Source organism: Argiope bruennichi, chromosome 4 (assembly GCF_947563725.1).
Source record: "Argiope bruennichi chromosome 4, qqArgBrue1.1, whole genome shotgun sequence".
NCBI classification, from domain to species: domain Eukaryota; kingdom Metazoa; phylum Arthropoda; class Arachnida; order Araneae; family Araneidae; genus Argiope; species Argiope bruennichi.
The window spans coordinates 56,700,552-56,727,221 of NC_079154.1; the positions used below are offsets into that span (position 1 = coordinate 56,700,552).

General features: G+C 27.3%; 2 protein-coding genes across 4 annotated transcripts in view; one reads left to right on the forward strand and one right to left on the reverse strand.

Annotated features, from left to right (window-relative positions):
- The window catches only part of LOC129965387 (ATP-dependent 6-phosphofructokinase-like), a 35,967-nt gene extending 17,552 nt beyond the window's left edge, over positions 1–18,415 (reverse strand). The window contains exons 1-12 of one of the 3 annotated variants that reach the window (XM_056079225.1): positions 18,317–18,415; positions 16,840–16,882; positions 13,713–13,843; positions 12,705–12,856; positions 10,909–11,098; positions 7,268–7,433; positions 5,709–5,753; positions 5,516–5,624; positions 4,614–4,709; positions 2,479–2,571; positions 661–786; positions 26–90 (exon numbers count right to left, since the gene is read on the reverse strand). In XM_056079225.1, the coding sequence (XP_055935200.1) occupies positions 26–90; positions 661–786; positions 2,479–2,571; positions 4,614–4,709; positions 5,516–5,624; positions 5,709–5,753; positions 7,268–7,433; positions 10,909–11,098; positions 12,705–12,856; positions 13,713–13,782 (1,112 nt within the window). In that variant the 5' untranslated portion in view covers positions 13,783–13,843; positions 16,840–16,882; positions 18,317–18,415. Of the gene's footprint in view, positions 1–25; positions 91–660; positions 787–2,478; positions 2,572–4,613; positions 4,710–5,515; positions 5,625–5,708; positions 5,754–7,267; positions 7,434–10,908; positions 11,099–12,704; positions 12,857–13,712; positions 13,844–16,725; positions 16,883–18,228 lie in introns of all 3 variants that reach the window. The other 2 variants (XM_056079224.1, XM_056079223.1) reach the window with 2 other exon arrangements.
- Positions 18,416–18,576: 161 nt separating this feature from the next.
- On the forward strand, positions 18,577–21,823 carry LOC129965388 (60S ribosomal protein L19-like). The gene is made up of 4 exons (XM_056079226.1): positions 18,577–18,704; positions 19,679–19,785; positions 20,976–21,219; positions 21,546–21,823. The coding sequence occupies exons 1-4, from the start codon at positions 18,700–18,702 to the stop codon at positions 21,781–21,783; spliced, it is 594 nt and encodes a 197-aa protein (XP_055935201.1). The 5' UTR covers positions 18,577–18,699; the 3' UTR covers positions 21,784–21,823.
- The last annotated feature ends 4,847 nt before the right edge of the window (positions 21,824–26,670 follow it).

Here is a 26,670-nt window from a genome sequence, read left to right on the forward strand (position 1 = left end):
GTTTATAAAAATCAAAATTTATTACCTTCCTCTTAAATTTACAGCTTCTTCCCATTTTTTGTTGGCCATCGCTTCAGCTACAGATTTAGTCTATAGATAGACATAAAAAATTACGAATTTGTTAAAATATTAAAATTTTTCAGAAGCAATCACTAAAATCAGTTTAAATTTATTTAGCAATAACTATTTATTGAGAAATAAATGTATAAAAAATTCTAAACTATTTTGAAAAAATTATATTTTTCAAAAAACTAGTCCTTTAAAAAAAGGTTTTTTTTTTTTTTTAATTCAGATGCTTTTTAAGTATAAACCTATTTTAATAACTATTTATGAGAGAAAAAAAATTCACAAGTGTATTATATAAATGGATAAGAAAAAGACTTTGTATGGAAACAAGTAAAAATTTTTTTTAGTTAAAATTAGTTATTCAGCAAATTTTAATTTAAAATTTATTTTAAAATTACTACCATATTATCTTAATTATTTTTTCTTACATGTATACGAGAATCTAAAGCAAAGACTTTAAAAATAATTTATGACTACTTTCCGATCCTGTTTGCAGCATGATCTTACTTGAAATCACAAACCACAAATTATATGAAATTCTATCATATTATAAAAAACTTATATCTTTTAAACTGAGTAGAAGGATCCCCTCACCTTCATGACGCATTCCATTAGAGGTACACGTACAGACTGATTGCCATCCAGGGACACTACAACAGCTGGTGCTCCAGGTGTTGCCTCGAGGAGTGCAAGAACAGCTTCTGCGCCCATTCTGGAACCCTAAAAATTCATCAAAATAACCCTTTAAACATTTCATTTTTTTATACCTCTCGGCAGAATTTGATTAATTCTGCATAAAATTATCATACTTGGTGAACTTAAGACAAACATTACAAAGCACCACGTAATTAATAGTGGATGCCATAACATGTCCCTATGCTGGAAACAGTTTCCTTTTAAATAGAGTAGGATTTCTCAAACCATGGTAACATTGTATAAAAATAGACATTTTTACAAAGTTACTACAATTGAAAATTCAAGACAAAATAAAGTATTAATATGTTAATTAAGTTAAATAAGTATTGAAACGTGAAATCAATGCTACCAATTTATGCAATGGTGGGCTTTATAATGTGCAAAACCTCAGATCGTAAACAGTTTAACTCTGCAACTGCTAACATGATATGTTACATTATTTTTGGTATTACAGTTTTTACACTACGGATTTAAACGAATGTTAAAAAAGAGTTGTAAATGGCAAATATATTTTTTTCATGTTCTCCCTCGCCCCTTCCCCTTAAATTAGTTCCTATGCCAATAACCATACATTTGTTATGGTTCTGGTATTAATTTTGAAACAAATGGTAGTCTTTTTTTTAAATTTAATTTGGTGAATTTTAGCCAAAGTTTGTTTGTGAATAAAAAACCAGACATGAAACTCGCAATATATGCTACGATGTATAATCTCACTATTTACTGTAATCTATAGTATAAATTAATGTTATAACAATACTAATAAGATTTATTGACAAATATCATTTAATAATAGATTTCAATGTTTTATTCTCTGATTATAATTAGTCAATTTAAGATGCATTGATTTTTAGCTGGAAAATATTTTTATGATTACACTCATATTTTTAATCTATATTTATATGGTAATTTATTTTTTTAAGTTTGAAAATTGAAATATAAAGTTCCTTTACTTGATGTTTGAATTATTAGGATGTAAAATTCAATTTTGTCAAAACATATTAAAATACACACATTAAAACTATTTATCTAAGCATAATGACACATTTCCATTACTTTCCATATCTCACTAGAGAAGTAATCAAAATGTGCTGACTTTGTTTATTGTTTGAATGAAGAACAAAATCTCAATCTATTTTAAATAAGTTACAATGAATTTAACAATTATATTTCTTTAGAACGCGTCCAAAATTAGCAGCTTTTCTAATAACAAAGAATCATTTCAAATAACATTACAGAGCTGGGAAATGAGTAATAAATTGTTTAGGAACACATTTTAGTTTTACATTAACCTAAGATTGGTAAAATCAATCTCTTACAATACTAAACTGATAATGTTAACTTTTCCCATTTAATGAATAATTCAGATTTAATGCAGATGATTTCTAATCTTATGTAATAAGAACAAGTATAAAAACTTATATAATAAAAAATATTTTCATCAATTGCACAAATAAAAAGAATGGAAAGTTATTGAATTTGTGTTTTGAAACCAAAGTCAGCTCCAAAACTCCTTAAAAAAGTATAAGAGTGAAAAATATAATTTTCATCAGTCTGAATAATTAAAAAATAGTAAATGTTTGAATTTAATAGGTATCCAAATTTCAAAGCACAATATGATCATTTCATAACAGCAAAAATAAATAAATAATAAAAAAAAGAATATATATATATTATATTATATATATATTCTTTTCTAATAATTGATTCAGTACTTACTAAAATTCTGTCAAAAGCAGAAGGGCTTCCACCTCGTTGAACATGACCAAGTACAGTAACTCTTGTATCTTGCTGCAGATTATCTACGATGATCTTAAAAGAAAAATGCGAATAAGTAATAAGTCTGTGCCACTTTTCGATTTATCGAAAAAAAAAAGAAAGAAAAAAAAAAGAAAGGGGGAAGAAAAAAAAAAGGAAAAAAAAAAAACGCCGCTATTTTTTAAAAATTATTTTTTAATATTAATTTTAGGGGGAAAAAAACATTTACTGGTATCATAACCGTGAATCACGGTTCACGAAGTAGCGCGAAGCAGTAAATCGATACTCACAATTAATTTTCATTTTCGATGCTTAAACTGGTGTTTATTTGAAACTTTTATCATATGTGCATTTGTGTGAATCCTACCTATCGGAAACGAAAATAGGATAGAATTTGATGAAAATTTAAATTCTTATTTTTAATGCCTTTTATTATTTTTCTCCTTTGTACAATTTTTTTTTTTTAATATTTCTATAAATGTTGTCATATTTTAATATATAGAAATACTCGCTTTGGGCATGTCATCCGTTCCCTAAACTAAAAAATGTATTTAAATATTTTTAAAAAAATAGATATTTTTTTTTATTTTTATTTTTAAATACATTTACAATTCATATAAATTTTTTATGCTTTATTTATTTGAAACATCCAAAATATCTTACGGTAATAATGATAATTTTAAATATTTTAATTCAAAAAAGTATTAAAAATTATTCAAAACAGAAATTTGGAAATCATACATACAAATAACTGAACAAATATATCTTTTTGGCTACAGATGCTAAAAGTTATTTAATTTTAAACGCGTTTTATAGCATTTATGCAATTAATAAATTAAGGTATTACAGTCTAATTAAGATTAAATATAAAAATAGCAGCGCAAAACGGAAATTTTCAATAGCGTATTGGAGTTAAAAATTTAGTATATAAGTGAAGCTATATATAATCTCAAACATACTGAAGTAAAAAAATGCAATAGCTTTTGAAATCTTTCAGATATTCCTAAATAATGCACTTTAGAGATTGATATCAATGTTTGTAACGCAAAACAGAATTAAAATGTGAAACCTTAATAGTCAGATGTAAAATCTTTTCTACACATATGACATATGTTACGCAATTATTCTAGCACTGGGCTTTTTCAAAAATGGTAACAAGACATGTAAACTGAAAATTTATGTAAATGCCCGTTTTGTGAATGAAAATCCCTTCCTGTCTGTCTTAAGGACACAGGAATGGGCAATAGAAAAGAAATCAACCCCTCCTAAAGCACTGATCATTAGTGGCTTTTAGGATTTCCAACTCCTTCCAAAATTAGATCGAGTGCTCAATAGATCTTAACCGAACTTTCGATAACTATCGAGCTTTCGCTAATGATAGAATTTTCATGACTATCGAGAATCAGTCACAGCAATATTTTACGGCTGGATTTCACGGCATTGCTTTGTATATCAATAGAAAATATGTTTTTTACTTTTTAATCAGCATTCTTTTCTGCCTATTACATTTTTAAAAACAATTTTTTAAAATCTTATTTTTTTAAATGCTTTTCTTAAATTTCATAATATATGTTTCATTAGAATATTTTATTTTCTATTTAAAATTATTTTTAATGGGAGAAAGGTTCACCTTCATTTCATAGCTATGCAAATTTTGATTCTCATCGACTTGATCAATTTTCCCGTCCTTATCGAAATTTTGATAATTATAAAATCATAATTATTAGGTATACTCCAGGGTTTACTTTGGAATTACGGCATGATCGCTAGAATCCGTTTTTCATAAGATGCAAAGATTTCGAACATATAATTGGCGACAATTTGCTCGTTTTTTTTTTTTTTTTCGATTTATTGCGAGAGCCGTACAAATCCTATAACATATATAAAATTTTACATTTTGTTTCTTAAATAAAAACTACCAGTTTCATAAAATGATAAGGAATAGAAGAAATATTTTTACAAGAAATATTCGCAATGCTGTTAGATTATAAAAGTTTCAAAAATTTACAGCTGAAAACTCAAGATAACCCATGACAATTCTTTTCATATTATTTATTTAATTTGGCATCATTTTTATGATTTTTTTAAAAAATTACCTTTTTAACCATTTCAGCAGTGATAGCCTTTCCTTCCCTATCCATGGCTCCTTCTGCAACAAGAATGATATTCAATCGTTGTCCAGCGTCACGTTCCTAAATGAAAAAGCAATGTTTAACCACGGCTTGAGTACATCAACTTTACAGAACATGACAACAAGACTTTTGTAAAGATTCTATATTTATTGCTGTTAATAACAAAGAAGAATTTGTACTAGTGCTCCACATATCAGAGCCTTTGACCTATAATTTGGCCAGAACTGATAGTTCGGCTTGACTTATGGCAATTATTAGCTTGCTGAATAAAGGTAGATTGATTTAATAGTATATAATGTCCAAGGGAGTCCTCCATCTTAGGAAAATGGGAGTTTTGGCCAGATATATAAAGAGCAGAGGGACTCTTTTGAGGAGAAGCTATTGGGCTTGCAGTTAAAAAAGAATAGGTGATAATAGCCAAATGAATGGCAAAAACTGAGAAATTTAATCGTTTACAAAGTAAAAGAATTTCTGCAATCATTGTAATCAGTTTAGAAACACAAGACTTTTCTTTAACTGTTCAGATAATAATAATTGTAATAAAAATCATACAATAAGATTTTAGATCACAGTCAAAACATGTAAAATAATCAATAATAAAAAATAGTATTGCTATCAATCACTGTAAAAATGTTCACAGTATTTCCACTGTGAAATGAACTAAAATATAGCACTCTTTTGAAGATGAGTATACAGAAATACGATGTTTAAAAATTTATTCAGTGAATGCAATTTAAAACATAAAAATGATTTTTATTATTAAGAAAATTTATATCAACAAGATTAACTTTATTTTTAAATTTCAATACCTATGAGATAAAATCATGCAGTAGGAACAATACAAAAAAGAACTTCAACGTTCTTACCATTTTCAATTTTTCACACAAGGTTTCGGGCCAGTTAGCTTCTGGAGGCCATTCTGGAATGAAAACAAAATCCGCTTCACTTGCAAGAGCACCTACAAGTGCTAAATAGCTGTAAAAAAAGAAAATTTAATACCTTTCTTCACATTTTTTCAACTTAACAAACTAAATCCAAAAACAAAATTCTTAAGCTTACCCACAATGTCTGCCCATAACTTCTAATATAAATGTGCGCTGATGACTAAAAAAATACAGATAGAGTATTAACAGATTGGTATACATGCAAAATAATAATCATAATAATTTAAAGGAGATTCAAACCATTAATCCGAAACACTGCAACATGACAATATATAGGGTTTTTTTGTCTATTTTAATTTTATTTTCAAAATTTACACTTAAATACAGCAATAACAACATGTGCAGAAAAAAAAAAACTATATTTAACATCACTACAATGAGGGCATGTATACGCTCAATTTTCAAACCAATCAAAGGTATTATAGTAATATATGCTTTACCAATCAAAAGTATTATAGTAATATATGCTTTAAATATGTCTAAAAACTTTTCAAATTAAAGAAAAGAATTATATGAAATTACTGAAAAAAAAATTTTTTTTTTTAAATAAATGATATAAAAATGGTTTTTGTGTAATAAGATATTCTGAAGTTATTGAAGAAAAACGTACAAAACTCTCGACTGAAAATTTTGAAATCTTTTCTTTGTGAGCCCTTACTACTCAAGTAATAACTGCATGCCCAATGTGGCAACTTTATGTTCAATAATCTGTAGGACTGTAGGATGTTTTCAACAATTTATGCATCATGCATGTAGATGCAATTCATAGATATTATGCTAATCAATAAATATTATCATGTTAAAAGCTTAAAACAATGTTTAAATAATAATTATTATTTTTGCATTAAAAGAATCTTATTAAAAAATTAATGATCCTTTTCATTTTTATCACTCCTTATTCACACTGAAATTTGAATTAATTTCAGGAATCAGATAAATACAGTAAACTCCCAAATATCCGGTTCGCGACTATCCGGCCTAGTTTTCCTTTATCGTAATTAAATGAGGAAGGCAAGGCCTTACAAAAGCATTCATCTGTTAAGGACTTTTTTAAAAACTAAAAACTATAAGTTTTGACTCTCATCTTAGGGTTATTACCTTTTCTTATCAGTATAATTTATCAATGAAAAATAAAAATCAGTTTGAGTCAATTTTTCTTAAGAATAAGATCTATGATTTACTTTAACGTTTTATTTATGTTTCCTGCATTTAAATTAGGCATTACAGAATTTGTGTTAAAATGTGAACATTTTATATTCTTTAACTTACCTTTGTTCTAATAAATTCTTGAAACGTGCAGTTCAGTGCTGTAACCTATCAGTACAGAGTCTTTTATTTTAACTCGGCACTTCACTGGCAACTCCTTCTATGATAATACCAGCTGTGGCATTTTACATGGCTAGAGATAAATGGAGGGTTTAGAACTCCATAAGAAGTGAGGAAATACCTAATATGTTTAGTATAAAAACTTTGTCTTCTAGTATTGGTAGGTAAAGAAATGTGTTCAGAGAACTCAGGTCTATCCGGGGTTTTTGTTATCTGGTCTGCCCTTCCGCCATGTTAGGCCAGATACTTGGGAACGTACTGCAATTAACTGTTATTTTATGAAACATAATAGACCTCTGCATAAACATTACTCAACCACAGATAAAAATAGAAAAAAAAAAATAATACCTTGAAGCTGTTGTGACAATAGCATCAATAGCTTCGATGATGCGATGAAGAGCTGAATCAGTACCAATGGTCATGTCAGTTCCACAAAAGTCATTGTCAATTGAGCCCACCATTCCGACGATGTTTAGAGAACTGCATTGCTGTTTCTTCTCAGCAGTAATTTTTCCTATTGTTACAAAATTGAGAGTGAAATTTGAAAACACATTCAGAACAATAAATGAACATTTTTTTAAAAAATTATTTTTATCGGCAGCTGGGAATAGTGGTTGTGCTTAGTTTCATTAAATCTCTTGTTAATGTAAATATCTTTCATTAATATTCACGATTCCTTCCACAAAGTACTTTTAAGCATCAAGCTTATTTAATAGGCTATTAGGACTGTAACTCAGGTACATCATTATCCAATGGCCTTAATAATTTGTTACACTTATTTTGTTTTACTTTTGGAACAAAGTATTATTTCATTATAATTTTAAATAAATTAAGAAATAATATTATAATTAAGTTTCAGTGGCGGCTACTGAACAGTCATGACATCCACATAATTTAAATTGCATCCTCTGTTATTAATTTTTATTAGATTAATAGCAATTATTATTATATTTTTGATTTGACAAAGGTTTTCTTTAATAAATTTTAATAAAAATTTAAGTTTAAAATAAATTTTCACTGTCATTTTCGATGCATTCCTTACTAAACAATTATGATTGAATATTCAAAGTATGCATGGAAAATAAAAATAAATAAATACACATGAAGAGTTTAAGATAACATTATTTATTAGCAGTAATAAAAACTACTCAGAAATAAAAAAAAAATTTCGGGGGGGGGGGGGGGGGTTCCGAGCGACCCTTTGATAGTTTGGTCCAAAATTTGAAACAAATTCGCAAACGGATATTGCACCAAATTTCATTTTTCTAGTTGGTTCGTTTTTTTTTTTTTTTTTAAATTTACTATAAATATGCAAAGTGTATATGGATATATATGTCATGTTTAGATGTCCATGTGTATATGAATATTACAATATCCATATACATATGGACATCTAAATGTAATCTCAATTTCAACACAAGTAAATCCAATCTCCTTTTGGAGGAAAGGGAAGGAAAACAACAGGTGCTAAAACATTTGTATACCACTAAAATACAAGGCCGAATACTTTGGCAATCACTATACTTCCTCTCTGTATCGAAACAATAAAGACCCAATATCCTTTTCGCATTCTTCTATTTTCGAATTCAAGGAAAGATAATTATTAAGATCTATTCGATAGCTATGCTAAGGTGCTTTTAAACATCCACAAATTTCTAGAAACTCTTTAAGAAATTGTTTTCATTCAAACTTTCGATATTTTATTCTGAGTGGATAATACAATAGATGCCATATACCAATCACGATTATTTGATATTCTAAATGAAATCGCGTAAAAATAGAGCCATATGGAATAATAATATTGCGGAGATTTTGAATGAAACTCCTTTCCTTTCTGACTACTGAACATGTTCACTTTCACACACAAATAATAATAATAAATAAATAATGAACAGAAAAAAATTGTATTGAAATTTATCTACAATAACATTAAAGTTATTTTTTTTAATTTATTATTAATTATTTCTTGATTGTTCTATATCATTTATCTTCAAGTTCATTTATTTTCATCTTTCACATTGCGAAAAAATTTTCTGCATCTATCAATCTTTTTATATTGCATTATCTTTCAAGATATTATAATTTGATTTCTTTATTCTACATGTAAATTATGCAGATACTAAACCGAACCTTTCTTCCTCTAGTTTAAAAAAAAAAAAAAATCATATAAACGATTTGAATTTCCTAGGAGCATCGAAAATATTACTGAAAATAATTCAAAATATATTTTTCAAAATTCAAAAAAAAAAAAAAAAAAAATTGTAAGACAACTAAAGTAATACAATTAAAAATGCAATTCATTTATAATTTTAAAATGGTATAAAATGATTTTTGTTCAATCATGCTTCCAAGTTATTGAAGAATTTCCAAATATCTCGCTTAATTTTTAATTAATTATTAGAAGATGCGCCCGTCTAGATGGGCTATTATCCCTTAGCAATATCTCAAATATGATTGTCACAGATTAATTAACAAATCTAAATAAATTTAGTTCTAATTGTAAGATGATAGTATTAAGCGATATATTTGTTATTAGATGTGTTTAGAGCATTATTTTGCTTCAATTGCAATATTATATATTTATTATATAAAGATCATTTTTCAACGAAATCTGTTTGTGTGTAAGTTTTAACAAAGAATAAAATACTTACATATTTTAAAAAACTAAAAATATTATGCAATTTACAAAAAAAAAAAAAAAAAAAATCATATTTTTATGTCAATAAAACTTTATTTCAAGGTTTAAATATATGTTTCCCCCAAAATATAACGAGCACAAAGAAGCCACTACATAACATAGCTTATTACATATATGCACAAAACGCTAATTAGCCTTCTTGTGGCCCTTTGTAAAGTCAAATATTAAATAAGAACAGCATAAAAAATGCATATGTCATCTATCTAAAAATATCCTTAATTCAGTAATATAACATATTCATGGACTTATTTCATCACTTTATGTCACCTTACAGAAACTATGAAAATAAATTTCTTCTTATATTACCACTATCATAAATGGACACAAATATGCAATGAAGAAACCAAGTATAATTTTTGGGATTTCAGGCTTATTTTTGTAAATTGCTTCTAAGTTTTTGTAGCAAGCAATGCAGAGTTGACATCATTTTCAATCTTTTGTTCTACAAATTACAATGTTAATCTTTAAAAAATGTAGTTTTAGATTTTTTTGCAAGAAACAGCTGTATCTCAAAATGTACGTTTTTGCATTAATCCCCGATTGCATTACTTCATTTAATAATTTTTTGATGAAGAAAATAATATGTTTAGTCATTACAAATTTTATCATCTCAAATGCGAAATCAAAATAATTTAATTAATTATATAAACATTACCAAAGAAATATTTCAGCCATGCAAGTAACAACTGACAAAATAAAACATTTTATATAATAACTTTTCAAGAAACTATCAGCAACATCATAATCTATACCATAGCATAGTAATGGCAGGAAGATGTACATATAGCCACTTTTACTATTAGCACACCTTCCAGATGCTATTTTTGAGGGCGAAGATAATATATATGTATGTAGCTTTTTCCTTTTAAATTAAATTGAAAGCCAAATATGGTGTGAAAGCAAAAATAATATTTTTCTAATTGCTTAATTATAGTTAGGAAAAAACCTCTTGAGATGCAGATTGAAATTAAGAAATACAAATGTGTTTTCTTTTCCTTTTCAAGTTATTAGATTTTTAGTTAATTTATTACCCTTCCATCATGAACAATCAAACTATTCCTCATACATATCTTGATGTAATAAAAAAGAAAAAAAAAGTAGATTAACACTTCAAGAGGTAAGAAAGCCACCTAGTGATATGACATATTTACCAATCCAAAGGCATAGGTAAAATACTTACTGGAACAATATCTGTACATTCTGCCAGGGAAAAGATTAAAATAATTTGGGACAATTTAATACTGCCATACCACTGAAACCACTAATTATTATTTCAAAGACTATTACTAACCTTGAGATACTAAATCATCTAACAGTGATTCCCATTCTTGGCGGAACTGGTTTGCACCAGTTAAACTACCATCACCACCAATCACCACAAGGTTAGTAATGCCATTCTGTACTAAGTTGAGAGCAGCTTTCAAACGACCCTCACGTGACCTGAAATCTTGACATCTGGCACTTCCAATCACAGTGCCACCCTAAAAGAGATTCCTTAGTGATATTCATAAAATGGATCATTACTAATTTTAAATATATAAAATATAAAATTTGTTGATTTCACATCAATTGTAATAAACCATAAAATTAATTTTTAAAATGTTTCCTGATTTTGCAAGAGAAATTTAAAAAATTTCTGTTTAGAAGACTTTTTTTAATTATGAGATGAAAGAGAAACTTTAAAAATAAATTTGGTGAATATACTGCTGAAAAGTATGCAGAAAAATAAAATAAAATAATATTGATTTGACTAATTTCCTAATCAAATATGAATCTCAAATGCAAAAATATACATTTTTTAATAAGCACAAGTAATTGAATCTCATACTTTTTATAAAATGTTGTTGAAATATCATACAAAATTCCCCCTTTTTGATAAAGAAGGAAAGAAATTTTTAGCAAGTAAGCTTGCAAAAAATGTGCAAAATTCTAACTCACAGCATCAATGATAACCAAAATATATTCAATCATATTTATTTTCTATATCTGATCTGATTATGAAATCTTCAATTTCATTATTTTAAGACAATTAATGGCAACCACAAACAATCATTGCCTGTTGATTGATGGATCTTTTTTTTTTCAGGCAACCATTGGAATGGTCTGAATTAAAGATATTCATAACCTGATAAGTTTTAGTCACAGTAAGCTTGGTGCTTTTTGTGTTTAAAATGTCAATGTGTCAGGAATATTTTACTAAATATGACTAATAAAACTACATAAAAATATAGACACTGCACTTTTTTCAGTATATGTTAATTGATAACAACATAAAAAAAATCTTTTTATCAATTATATTTTTTTAATTAGAAATATGTGAATATCCAGAAGTGGTTAGAATTAATCTACTGGGGCACACTTAGAGTGGATATTCTATACAATTTAAATATCTTACTTTCTATTATGTCACTGAGTGCAAGTAAAACAATACCATTTAAATGTTAAGACTATACACTGGTGTATGGATTATAATATGGTGCTGTGATTCTTCATTCCATACACATTTTTCAGGAAATTAATTTTTTTTTTAAATAGTATTTTTGAAAATAAATCAAATGTGACAGTATTTATTTATTTATTTTGACAAGAAAAAAAGGACTGACTAAATATATGAAGTAAGAAAACATGCATATTTATGTCCCTTTAAATTTATAAAATCAGAGAATTGCATTTTGATAGGTTTCAGTGTTATCGAATCACCATAAAGTGATGCAATAATGCAAGTAAAAAAGTGTATAATGAGCAATCATTCTAAACAATAAACTTTCATAACTTTTTGAAATTGATATAATAAAATGATTCGAAAGGCAAAGCAAACAAATTCTTAAACAATATAATAATAAATGTATTGTTATAATTATAGCAAATACTTTAATTCAAGTAAAAGTTAAGCATTGGATTGGTATAATGTAGAGTGCACAAACATTTTTGGTATTAATCAATATCTTACAGCATTTTAAAATTTATATAACAAAAGGAACTCTGAAAATCGAAACAATCAGCTATTTAAATATAATATAAAGAGACATCACCGACAAACACTCTTTTGTGAAACATGTAGGAAAAATTTTACAATTCAACATTTACCTTATGAATAATGCTGGATACACTAGCCCAAGTAGCTTCAACAATGTGATTGCCACCATCTACCATACCTTGATATCCTTCTTTAATAAAATATACTCTGCAACCAAGGTATAGACCCATTCGTACTACTGCTCTGACAGCAGCGTTCATACCTAGACAAATTATAATTCATATTAAAGATTAACAAATAACAATAAATAAACATGATTAAAATTTAAATAAAAGAAAAAATATTTATATCATTTTCATTAATAAATTAAATTATATATAACTACATAATTTTAGAGTGATTAGTTATTAAGATTCACGGTTATAGAAATTCACAATTATTCAAATGCATCTTACTAAAGAGTAAAATTAGTCCATTACTTAAATACAAAGCCATGATAATTTACTTTCAAACCTTTTTTCCCTTTTCTTAATAGTTAAATTCTTTAAACATAATTATTGAATTTCATTATATCCAATAATCAAATACAGCTCCTGTTTATCGGCACAAATTATTGAAAACTGAACATGATAAATATTCAGAATAAACTTTCTTTCCAAAGAACAGCAATAACCTAGCCTCTTATTCAATAAACTAAAAACATTTTATGTTAAAAAGTTAACAAATCCTTACAAAAGGTTTATAATAAAACCGAGATTTGTTATAAAAAAATAGAAATAAACCAGAATTTTAAAAAAGTGATGCACAATTCTGTTCAAAGGCATCTGAAAAAAATTCAATTTACAAATGGCAAAAATAGAAATATCCCGCAAAAATGTTATGATAACTTCATAATATTGTCGAGCATTCAGAATGTTGAATAATACTGCAGAAATATTATACAATATCTTCCACTAACAGGGGTATTTACCACATTTAACTAAGACAGTAATAAATATAAACAATACTTTATTAACATATTATGATATTTTTATACTTGCATATTGAAAATAGAGTATAACATAAAAGTTTGCATTTTGAAAAACAATAAAACTACAAATAATAATTCATAACATTACCTTGGGAGTCTCCACCACTGGTGAAAACCCCAATAACACGACCTTTCTGAGTTCCTTGCTGTAGAGCCATGCCTTCCCGGTGAATGGGTTCAGTAATTACAGGGATTGGTATGGCAGCTTTTTCAAGGTCACTGGAAAAATATTTTTAGACATTTCCTTAATTTCAAGTAATGCTATGGGAGCATATAAAACGCTAATAAATAATAAGGATATTAGTTTTTTTAATCAGTAATCTTAAAATAAAATGGAATGTGAAAAAATATTTAGTAGGAAAAGTCAAATTATTTATGTACACAATTACCTATCTTTATAGATTGTAAACATTGTCTATACCAACTTATGGAGAAGTCTACACACTTAAAATAAAAAACATAAACTACAAATGAGTTCAGTAAAATCTCTAGATTTTATGCTAAAAAAATATATAAAACCAGCAGATAACTTTATTACAAAATACTCAGAAGAAATTATAAACTCAGGAGAAAAAGCTGGCTATTAAAATTTTGCTATGTTTATGATTTTTATGCTAATTATGTTTTTTGCTACTACTACTTTGAAAAATAAGAAGGCTATGTTTATTAATGATCTCTAAAAACAGATTGATAGAATAGATATTCTCTTATAATATAATAGATAAACTAATATGTCAGCTTCTTTTGAGAAACCCTCTAAGAATAACTTTTGCATTGTATCAGAAAGAGAGGTGAATATCTATTTGATAGCTTTAAAAAAAGTATATATTTTATCTGGATTTGTTATTCACAATAAAAAGAGAAATTTCTTAAATCTACTGAAAAGGAATTAATAATGATAATTTTTGGCATCAATTTACTGTTTCGAATTATTTCTAAATAGATTTCAAAAATAAGCAAAAATAACATGCATGGATGAATAGAATAATAAATATCTGATAATTTCAAAATGAAACATGACATCTTTTGATATCAAACTGAAAGAGGAAAGAACATTTAAAGAATATGCCATAGAAGAATGAAAGACAATTGACACCGATTAAAAACAACACTCCAAATAAACAAACAAACAGTTCATGTGGCTTATTTTCATATCTTCAGTTATATTGCAAGCCAGAAATATCTACTCTACGGTAAAATTTAATGCACATAAATCTATCTAAAGCAACTTTTTATTTTAACAAAGGAATAGACTTCCAGAATAGCTTAGGTGATTCAAGTGTCTACAAGTGAAGTAGACCCTCTGGCTTTTTTTTAAGTATGCATCTTTATTTTCTATTACATTAATTATATGTCAAGTCGATTCACATGTCTCTTGAGATTCGACTGACTATTAATCTGTTCAAGAGGTATATAAATGATTATGTCATTGGTACCTTTATATCTATTGCTTAAGAAATGAGATTGAAAAAGATGATATTGAAGCATACTGGACTGAGCTTTGAGCCTGTCTTAATAGGTTACTGATGCTACACTATTTTCTGAAATCTTGTAATGTATTTCCAGTCAGATTTACAAACTTGTTTAAAACCTTCCCTGGCGCTTTCTGTCATTCAAATATGTTGTTCAAGCATTCAGAAAATGTTTTTCAAATTCAAATCAATACAAAAAAAAATTTTTATTCGTTCATTACTCAGCCATTTTAACATTGCATACTCAGTCTCTTTCTAAGGCTGATAGTAAGTTAATTGGTTTATAATTATTTGGGTAATTGGAGTGCTTGCCCTTCTAATGTGAATGACTATGGCTATAAAACTTCTCTGCTCATTGGGGAAATGCTAAATTTCAGTAGTATAATAATGTTTTTTTTAATAATTATTTCAATCAATACCATTAAACATCTTTCAGAATACCAGCTTATGAATTAATTTCCAAAGTGTAGATTGTTGAATGAAAGGAAGCAGATTACCTTTAAATGCTATAGTTTTCCTTTATTTCAATAAAAATGAAAATATAATACCTAACTTCATGACTCAATATTGTTTCTAAGTTTTTTTCTTCCTCATATAGTTAAATTTTTTCATCCCTGCGATACATAGATAACTAAATATCAAATATCCCAAAAATATACTAATATTGATATCAAGTTTTTATTAATGATTTTTTTCACAACTTTTTAATTAAAAAATTTATTTTAGTATAAATGTTTCAAAGAAATTAATAATTATTTGCTATAAATAATAAAATAAAAATGTTTAAACAATGGGAAGAAAAAGGAAAGATTGAACTTTCATTAACAATTATGAATTTATAAGTAAAAATGGTAGTTGCATATTAAACACAAGTCAGTAATCAATCATCAAAGATGTCATGTTAGTCTATTGACTATTTTCAACAATGACTTGCATTTAAGATAAAAGTTCATCAATGGCATGCGGTTAAGCCAAAGATTTCCAGTAGCATACAGCACAAGTATCATTAAAATTTCTAATAAGTACTTTCAATATTTGTATAAATGCAAGCTAGCAAAAAAAAAAAAAAGGTTCCATAAAGGTCAATTAATTCTTTGCAATACAATAAATAAATAAGGAACTTCTGCTATGGAATATTTATAATATATGAAACAAAAATGAATTTTGTCACAAAGTTCATGATAAATGATTTGTATTTATACACATATATATGGCTTTATTTATTAAGCCCCTTTTAGATTTTAGTGATGCCAAAAGATATATAAATTTATTTATTGTATATTACTTGTATCATTAGAAATAATTTGTGTTGCTTTATTTTGTAAAGCAGAACTGAAATTTCAAAAAGCTGTGCCGTGCATTTATATAAATGTTGCATGCTTAAATATTTATTAGTCATATCAGATTCAAATTTGTTCTAATTTAAAACATAAAAGATCTGTTTTGAGAAACATAAACTCTTATATATACTCTTGATTTCATTCTTTTTTTTCTTCCATGCTTTTGTTTGACATGCACTGCATTTTAATAAATTTGAAAGATGCAAAAAGCAAAATGTAATAAATCAAATACAGTAAAAATTTAAATAAAAAAGGCAAAATAAAACTTCAAGCAAAAAAAGTTACTAACTCTGGAAGGTCATCCATTTGCAAGCTTATTTCTAAGATCACAACATGCACTAGTTGAATCAACTAACAAGCCACTATAAGCCTAACTAAACAGGCAAAAAATATATGTCATTACCAGCAATCACTTCCGATACAGAAGATTAAACGTTAGGAAATAGCTAGAAAAAAATAAGAAGAAAAATTATAAAGTTATTTTCACATAGTAAAAACTTTGATTCTCTTAATAATAACCTTGTAAAAAGTCCTTTTATTGGACTTAACAATATCCTAATAAAAATCTTTGGTTAATAGCATTCCATCCTGCAAATCATTAAAGTTAAAATGACATCCCTTCCAATAAAGCAAACAAAGAGAAAGATAAAACTGACACATAAAATCCTTTTATTTAATGTCTTCTTTATAGAACCATTGTCTAAAATGTTTTTTTTTTGTTTTCATTCTTAAAAAAAACAACAATTCTTGATTTAGGGAAAAAGAAGAAAAGAAAATTAAAAGAAAATCACAAATATTTTATCCAAAATGTATATATTTTTATTTTTTATAAAAATAAATTTGAAAAAGAAAAAAAAAAAAACATTGAAAGTAAAGAAAAAGTTAGCATTAAAAATGATAATTTTCTAATGAAAAAAGAATATTAATCAATAAGTTCAAACTAACATAATTCTAAAAACAAATAATTTTACTATAATATATAGAGTAAAAGGTTCTTATATAAATAAAGTGATGCAAAATTTAACATGCATATAATAAAAACAAAAATCTAAGCTTTATTATAAATTATATAGAAAATAAAAGAAATTGACCTTAAGAATAACTCTCAGGGAAAATGATGTTTATGTTTTAAAATTATATAATATCAAAACATCAGCATTCCTTTAGAAATCATAATTAAGTCTTTAAATCAAACTTTTATAACTGTGCAAATGAATAAATATTATAAAAGTAAAAGCAAATTCACTTCCTTTCAAAATAAAAAATAAAGCTATTTCAGAATTTCTATAAATAACAAATGTAAAAACAGTACTAATGTTAAAATAATTTAAAAGCTTTAATAGAAATAATAATGAAAATAAAATTTTGGGGAAAAAACATATTACCATTAAAATGCTCTATGCATATAATTATTAAGTTTATGAAAATTTGTGCAAATAAAATTGAATAAGATATGTGCAACTATTTTAACAAATGAACAACAATTATCAGTCCACATTTTCAGATCAAATATCCTATTTTCTCTTCCGATATATTTAAGATAATCTGTCAATAATATGAATTCTAATTCTTTAATTTAATAAATAATCACGGAAAATTTATAAATATAATAAAATCCCCTGGGTAAAATCTCTTCAGTCATATGCTCTTTTCTTTAAATAACAAAATTAAAAAAACCAGAAGTGTTAAAAAAATCTTAAATAACCTGTCAAAGTTCATTTTTAATTATTTTAAAATTACTATTATATTTAACAATAAATCCACAAAAGTATATATTAAGAAATAAACTGACCGTATGCATAAGAGACGATCAAAAACTTTTAAAGATTTGTTATCACTGAGAGGAGAATCTTTGAGCGCGAGGATAAACTGAAACTCACCTTTCGCCGCATCCAAGATCATTACATCACGTCCCTTTCGTCCTTCAGGAGGATTTTTCTCAAAACCAAAACACTCCTTCAAAACGAGCGCCACCTGAAATTGGAAACATAAATAACTTTGACAAATTTCTTCTTCAACTTAACAAAAAATATGTAGGTATTTTCTATTCTAAAAAATTGTTATGTTTCTTTTAGAAATAAATATATAAAAGGCACAATTAATTAAAAATTAAATAATTCTTGTTGGCAAGCCTTTTAATCGATATATCGTTAGGCCTTCTATCGGCAGGAATGATAATTCCTCTTTACAGAATCTCGAATTTCCACCTGGCAACAAAAGAGGCAATTCATCGTAGGTATCGCGTTAAGTTAGGGGAATAAAGATGAGGTATGAAATCTTATTTTAATTGTTTATTTTCTTAAATAATTAATTTTATAATTTAGTATTAGTTATTGATTGCGCGTACAAAGAATATTTTTTATTGTAACTCTTCATAATACGAGTTTTATTTCTTGATAATATAATTTATGAATTAACCCTAACGTATACACGTGGCGTAGTAATCGATTTGTATTAACTTCTTCGTTTGTTAATAATCAAAAAATGATGTATTTTAAATCTTTTAAAAATTAAATGCTCAATTTGGCTTAATATTTTTCCTTGAGAAATGTGATTTGATGGCGCTGTTATGCTATCAACGTGTATTGCTAGCGCCATTGTGTTGTAAATGGCAATATGCGAAATCGATAGTGTGTTTTAAAATTAAAGGTATATAATACTTTAGAATAATTTTTACTATACTTGACTAATTTGATTTATGTGAAAATTGATGTAGTAACATTGACTTTCTCTTAACTGCCGGTGAATTGCACCCTTTCGAAAACGTAGTTTTTGATATTGTCGGATCTTAGTTTGATAATTAAAGTATTAATCCTTGAATAATAAATATATTTGCTCTAGAATATTTATCCAAGTGTATTTCTTTCTTGTCTTCTTTCCTTTTCAAGTGTTAATGTAATATCTTGAAATATGAATATTGGATTAGTGCATTTACAATCTGATCAGCCAATCTCGGAACAGAAATTAATGTAGTAGATGACATTCACTGCTAGTATGAATTAAATTTTGTTATCTTTCGTTAAGATAAACTATTTGTTATGGAAATCGATCATTGGTTTTTTTTTTTTTAAGAAATTAAAATCTAAAAATGCTGGATTTTGTCAACATACATTCCTCATTAACTTAAATTACGAAATATAACCCAAAGCTCAGATATGCAATATGCAAAACATATAGCATGAGAAGCTGATCGTTAATGTAGTTATGAACCGTTTCTTATTTGAGTTGCTTTTATCTTTCAGTTGCCTGAGATTACAAAAGCGGTTGGCAGCCGCTGTATTAAAATGTGGCAAAAGAAAAGTATGGCTGGATCCTAATGAAATGAGTGAAATTGCTAATGCTAATTCTAGTAAGTTCATTAATTATTTTTGAACTAATTTTGTGATTTATTTAATGCAAGTTTATTTCTCTGTTAGTGTATAACCTAGATTCAAATGTATTTGTTTTTTATCATTTACGTTAATATATTGTAACAAAATGATTTTTTACATTATGTAATTTGTTGTTGAATTTTAAAAAGTCATACTATTGGTAAAGTCCACTTTAAGACTATCATGAAAGCTAAAGTCTTGACTCCATGCATGATCTGATTTCTCACTCAATAGTGACTTAATCTCCATATATTTTTAAAAAGTGAATTAAATATTTTGTCAAAATTAATTTCTACTGATTCATTTTGTTTTCATCATGTCAATTTAAAAGAAAACTTGAGATCAAAGCTTAAAGTGATAATAATTTGGGGTTAGAAGGTAAGATTTGATGCTTTCTTTGGTTATAAAATAGGATTCACATTCTGCCACTACCAATAAGAACATATATCTATTGAAACTATATAGCAAGTACTTGTCCCTTTGTGGCTAACACTTTCTATTTAATGCTAAATTATTGCATATTTATTTTTTTAATTATTTATTTAAGAATACTTACTCAAGTTTTGAACTTTCAAACAGTTAATTAGAAATTTTTGAAATGTTAAAATAAGAAATTGTTTCAGTATTTTGTGTATGTCCTGGTTAAATTTTGATCATCTGTAATTTATCAAAGTGTTTATTGTTAAGAATGGAGGTTTATTAAACATTCATTTTGAAAATGGAGATGCTTACCCCCCTTAGACTAGTGTCTGTAGGGATAGAAATTCTCCTATAGAAAATATCTAAGCTCATCCTCTGACAGTATTTGTTGCTATTCAGGCAGAAGCTTGGAAACAAACTTTCTATATTGTTGAATTTGCTACTGTATAAAGATAATGAATCAGTCTGCTTGTCTTTAAAATGTGGAGTCATTATAATTAGGAGATTAATTTTCAGCATATTTTAATATTGGAGATGCTTACCCCCCTTTGACTTGTGTCTGTAGGGATAGTAATTCTCCCATAGAAAATATCAGAGCTCATTCTCTGGGAAGTATTTATTATTTTTTAGACAGAAGCTTAGAAATAAGTTATTTTTATGGCCCTATGATTTGCTTTAAGAAAAGTACTGAACATTTTTATTTTAAATTTGAAAAATCATCAGAATTTTTCTTCCTTCAATTTCTTAGGACAAAATGTTCGTAAGTTAATTAAGGATGGTCTTATTATCCGCAAACCTGTTGCTGTTCATTCTCGGGCTCGTGTGCGCAAAAATAAGGAAGCCAGGCGAAAGGGTCGTCACTGTGGTCCTGGAAAAAGGAAGGGTACTGCCAATGCCCGTATGCCGAAAAAGGTGGTGTGGATTCGTCGTATGAGGGTGTTGCGGAGACTTCTCAAAAAGTATAGAGAAGCTAAAAAAATTGACAGACATTTGTAAGTTTTATTTTAATTTGTATAGATATATTTCAAGTATTTAAATTTTAAATGTAATTTATTTTAATATTTTGTCTTGTTGGATCTAATTCTACTTTCTACTAATGCTGCTTGCTTTTTTAAAAATTCATTGAAGAATTGCCATGAAAATTATTTTTCTGTTGACAGTGAAACTGTCATATATGTATTCATTTGAAATGTTGGAATATTAAATGAGAAAACACAATATTTTTTTTAAATTACTTAAGTTAAAAGATATTGTTTTGTGTTATGTGGTTGGTTCGGTTCAAAGAGGTTGATTTTAAAAAAAAAATCTTTTTATTTAGGTATCATGAGTTATATATGAAGGCCAAGGGTAATGTGTTTAAAAACAAACGTGTACTCATGGAATTTATTCACCGCAAGAAAGCTGAAAAATCTAGATCCAAAATGCTTTTGGATCAAGCAGAGGCTAGGAGACAAAAGGTGCGTGAAGCTCGTCGCCGTCGTGAAGAAAGACAGCAACAAAAGAAGGCTGAACTGCTTCAAGCTTTCCAGAAGGAAGAGGAAGCAGTAAAGAAATAGATTGTACATCATTGATTTAATAAATGTCTTCTGTAATAAATTGTGAATATTAGTCACTTGTGTAAAAGTACTGTGTGATCATATTTAAATTGATATTTTTTCATTACGTTAGATTTACGGGTGTAGCAAATTCAAAAGTTCACATTATATTTATTCTAAAAATTGAAAATTAGTCTAAATAACAGTTGAATATCGAACATCTGAGAAAAAAAGTTTTGTTACTAAATTCTGTTAGTAAAATATAAAGCTAAAATTTATTAATAGTATCTTGTTGATGAAATCTTAACAAATTTCATTCGGAATTTAAATTAATTCATAAAGCTAGCAAAACTTATTAGGCTTATCACATATAGTTTGAATGTAACAAAGAGAGCCTTTTAAAATTAAATGGCTGTAAAAAAAGGTTAATACATTTGTGGAATATCTCACAGTGCCATAACTTTATATTTATGTACATAATACCTCATTTTGTCAAACTAAAACAACTAAGAATTACAGTGAATGTTCTTACCAAACTGTTTTAACTCACGCATGAGCTTGACATGCATTAAAAAGTGGTAGCAAAAAAAGTTATTCAGTTTTAAATTACTAAATTTATATAAAATTTATAATTATTATTGCTAAATTTATAAATTAAAATATCAATTGTATCTGATGGCTGGAGAAACTGCCTTTTTACAATCGGTTGTGTCCTCTTCAATGATTTGGGATGGGAGTTACAAAGCATTATGTAGCTTAGTTTTTGGGTGGAAGGCATTTTTTCCCCACATACGTTGAATTCGATAAATCGAAAACAGTCGTAATTTTGTTTACCGAATACATCAAGAAAGAAAGCCTACGGAAATGAATTCGATGAAGGGATCCAGGAGTTTCAATACATCTTAAGTTGATGACTTTCTTTTTCCTTTCCCCACACCTTGTTTCTTAAGAAATGGGCACTGTCGGATATTGGAATGGTTATTCCAAATCACGAAAATATACCAAACTTCTTGCAATTCAAAAAACGTTTGAATTTCTTTTGCTTGTGTTCTAAATAGCAAAGGATTAATTTTAGTTATACTTGGTAACTTTATGTTTAACCTTTTATGGGTTCGTAAAGAGTACTGTTCGTTTCAGCATTCTGAGACATCTCACTAAGGGATGACACACGGAAGGATGTGCGCCATTTCCAGAATGTATTGTTAAATGTAAACATTTCCTCTCACCCCTATTTTGCCGAATTAAACACGCCCTAACGCATGCGCAAAAGATTGAAGTCGTTGGAAAACAATACACGTATTGGCTCGGATCGACGAAAAATAAGAATGAAGTATGATGTACGAAAGAAATAGACAAGGTAGAAGTTCTAAAAGAACACTTGAAGGATAATGCATGATATTCAGCCGCATTTATTCTTGCAATGAAGGCTTCTAGCACATTATATAATCAATCGTAGTTCTCATTAAAATGTTATGATCGACCTACGAAAGTGATTTTACTTTGATATTAATTGCGATTGTAATTACTGTATATGATTCCATGAAATCCAGTATAATAAAATTTTAATTTGAAGATGTGCAAGTTTTCTATGATAGCGCTTTCTTTTGCGGTGTTATTTAAATGCCCCATTCATTTGAAAATTATCATTTGTTGAACCAATTTTGTCAAATAGTGTTTTTTTTTTTAATTCTAAAAACATTGATTTTTAAAATAAAGATTTAAGAAACCTTTATTATTCATATTTAGTTTTTTAGAGACTTCTTTTTGTAACTTTTAGACCATTTTTTTCCCCCCAATATAAATTGATTTGCCTGGCAGGCTCACGTAAGGATGGTTTTTGTAAAATTTCAATTAGGAATTCAGTTAAAAAATTAAGGAAATTTTAACTTGTTTCCACATTAACATCAAAAGAATATTATCGCACTAACTTTAATTTTTCACCTTTTTAAAGGTTCAGAAATTTATAATAAGTATTTTTCGAAACTTCTATAACTTGTGCCGCTGCTTTTCTTAAGTTTCGGCTTGTTAATAGAAAAATGACTTTTTTTTTCATGTTTTTATCCCAGGAATTTAAAAGAAGCAAACAACACGACTCAGTCAGATTTATCCTTATTATAAGTATGTTTTATTTTTAAAATATAAATATTTTTCCTTTTTTTATTTAAATGTTGAAGAAGTTCGGTTACGTATAAACTCAATTCATCATTTTCGGCCGAAGAAATTAACATACCTGTTAATTTTTATGACGAATGAAATACATTGTTTAACCCATTTCTTTTCCTTAAAAAGTCGCTGGTTGGGGAAAATGCGAATACCGTAAAAACATTTTAAGCAAATGAAATTATCGATGTTTTTTAAAAATTTGATTTTATTTTCAAGAAAAAACAATCGGATGGCAGATCAGTTAAGTTTACTATTGTAAGAATGGCTAAATGATGGACATTCTTCCTAATATGCAACCGTTGATGTAATCAAGATAAATAAATACAAGCGAATTGAGCCAAGCACATTATGCTTCAATAAATCAAACTAGATGTTCGCAAACATTTTTTTAAAATCCAAAACCGCAATTACAAAGAGGAGACCAATTTATAACTTTAAGGGAAACATTTTAAGGATATTTTTAAAATACCCGACGCCTAATTAAAGAAGTGTATGAATAAATACCCAAAATTAAGCCATTATATAAATAATAAGCACTAATTAATTTCCTTATTTTAGCATTAATTAATTTACTGAATGAAACGGATTCCCTTGCATCTCTGTAACATTTTAACAGTCGATCTATCCTGCAATCGAATTTTATATCGTCTAAGTGGAAAAACAAAACATTTATTTGTTTAAACTAAGCAAAATTTATATTAAATTAAAATCTTTTGATCTGAAAATAAATTTAGCTAAATGTGATATTATAATGGCCATTAAAGCTCGTGCTTCATAAAAATTAAATCTATAAATACAAATGAATTTAATATATGGTCCCTCAAAAAGTGGGTGTTTCAAGTTGACTGAGAATTTTTCAATTTTTTGAATATTTCGAAAACTATTTTGGGTATAAGCACAATTATTTGGATTTCGGAATTTTATCATGTTTGCTTTACTGTCGTAAAAATTTTAGTATGTTACAATTAACTTTTCCCCACATTCATCTTTAAAAATATTAAATTTGTGTTACTTATGCATTTATTTCACAACTTTTATGAAATATGATAATTTACTTTAGGTGAAAGAAATTTTTTTTAATAGTGTCCGAGATATCGCCGAAAAATAAGACTTTTTTTCACGTTTTTATCCCTGGAATTTAAAAGAAGCAAACAATATTAATCTATTATTGGAAGGGTCATTTTTCAAACCCTATAACTCGAAATAATCATCAGAATTCCGTAAGATTTTAATGAGAGGTTAATTTCACTTAGACAAATCGATGCAGTAAACATGTTCTAGACAAACAATTTACTCTATCCAACATATAATTGAGCTCTTTTAATAATGCTTCCGTAAATATTTTGTTCTTTTCTAGTAATACTGTTGCAAGTATCGATTATCTTTCATTTAAGGTCAGATGCGTTTAGGGGAAGAGTATCAAACTAGTGCTATAAGCCGACCCCAAAAATAAAAATCGAGTGGCTTTAGATAAAGGGTTTCGGGGAGCCATTCTGGGATTTTTCAAACCGATCCATTATTTATCAAAGTTTTCGTTGAACCAGTTTAGTTTTGTGTGTAGACGCATCATCTTGTTGAAAATACATACTTTTTATTATTGATAATGGCGTATTCTCCAAAAATTTTGTTACTATATCGTTACTATATTTACTATTCCAATCGTGATCCTTGTGTGTATTTATTTCCGCATTTTCCTTAAACAAACATTCATCAGTCCACATAGTGTTCTTAAGAAAATTCAATTTTGTGTCTTGTTGCATTAACAACTATTTGAATAAGAAATAATGTTTTCTTCGTTTTCAGTATTCAATCGATTTCTCTCAGAACCAGGTCTCGGATGAAATGGAATGGCTTGATCTTGATCGTCTCATCATTCGATAAACAAATTATCGGAAATTTCGGATATTGCCGTCAAATTAATTAGAAGTTTCTGCATTATTTTCGTTGCACACAGGATAAATCATTGCCGATTCAAATAGCTCATCGTTTGCTCAAATTCCATAATACACTACCAATTTTGCTGTATTCTTAATTCAACAATATGAAACTAAACATTGTTGAATGGTTCCCAGTCTTTGATATGAACAAAAAACATTTAATTGAATTATACGGAAAAGAAATAATTCTGAGAATAAATAAATAAATTGAAAAAAAAATCGTCTGCATTTCAATATGCAGTGTTTTTGTTTTAAGTTTTTTTTTTTTTTTTTTTTTTTTTTTTTTTTAACATAGATACAGTAGACTCCCGATTATCCGCGCCTGCCACACTAAGTTTTTTTTTTTTTTTTTGCTTCCAAGCAAAGAGAAAATGTTTCCAAAGCAAGAAGCAAACACAAATGACTGATTTCTTCAGAAAGGTGTAGTTTTACAGTTATGCTTTTGTAATTACATAATACATTATAGTATTAAAACAGTACATATGTATTAATTTTTCTGTGTATCCTTGACGCCTCTCGTAAGTACAAAGCACTTTTGTTTTCATTAACAAAATGCATTTTGGGTTAGTTTTGAGGGATATACTGAAATATTAAGCGTTAGTTAAACATTTCACGCTGTTTATTTTACGTGTTATTGTACATAAAACAATTTTTCAGTTGGAATTACTGTTTTCTCTTTTGCTATACCCGTTTTTAGCTTTTTTCGGATTATCCGCACCACCCAATTCCGCGGAAAATCGGGAGTGTACTGTATTTAGCAACGGCTCAATTACTTTTAAAAGAAAGAAAATAAATCGTCTGCGAGTCA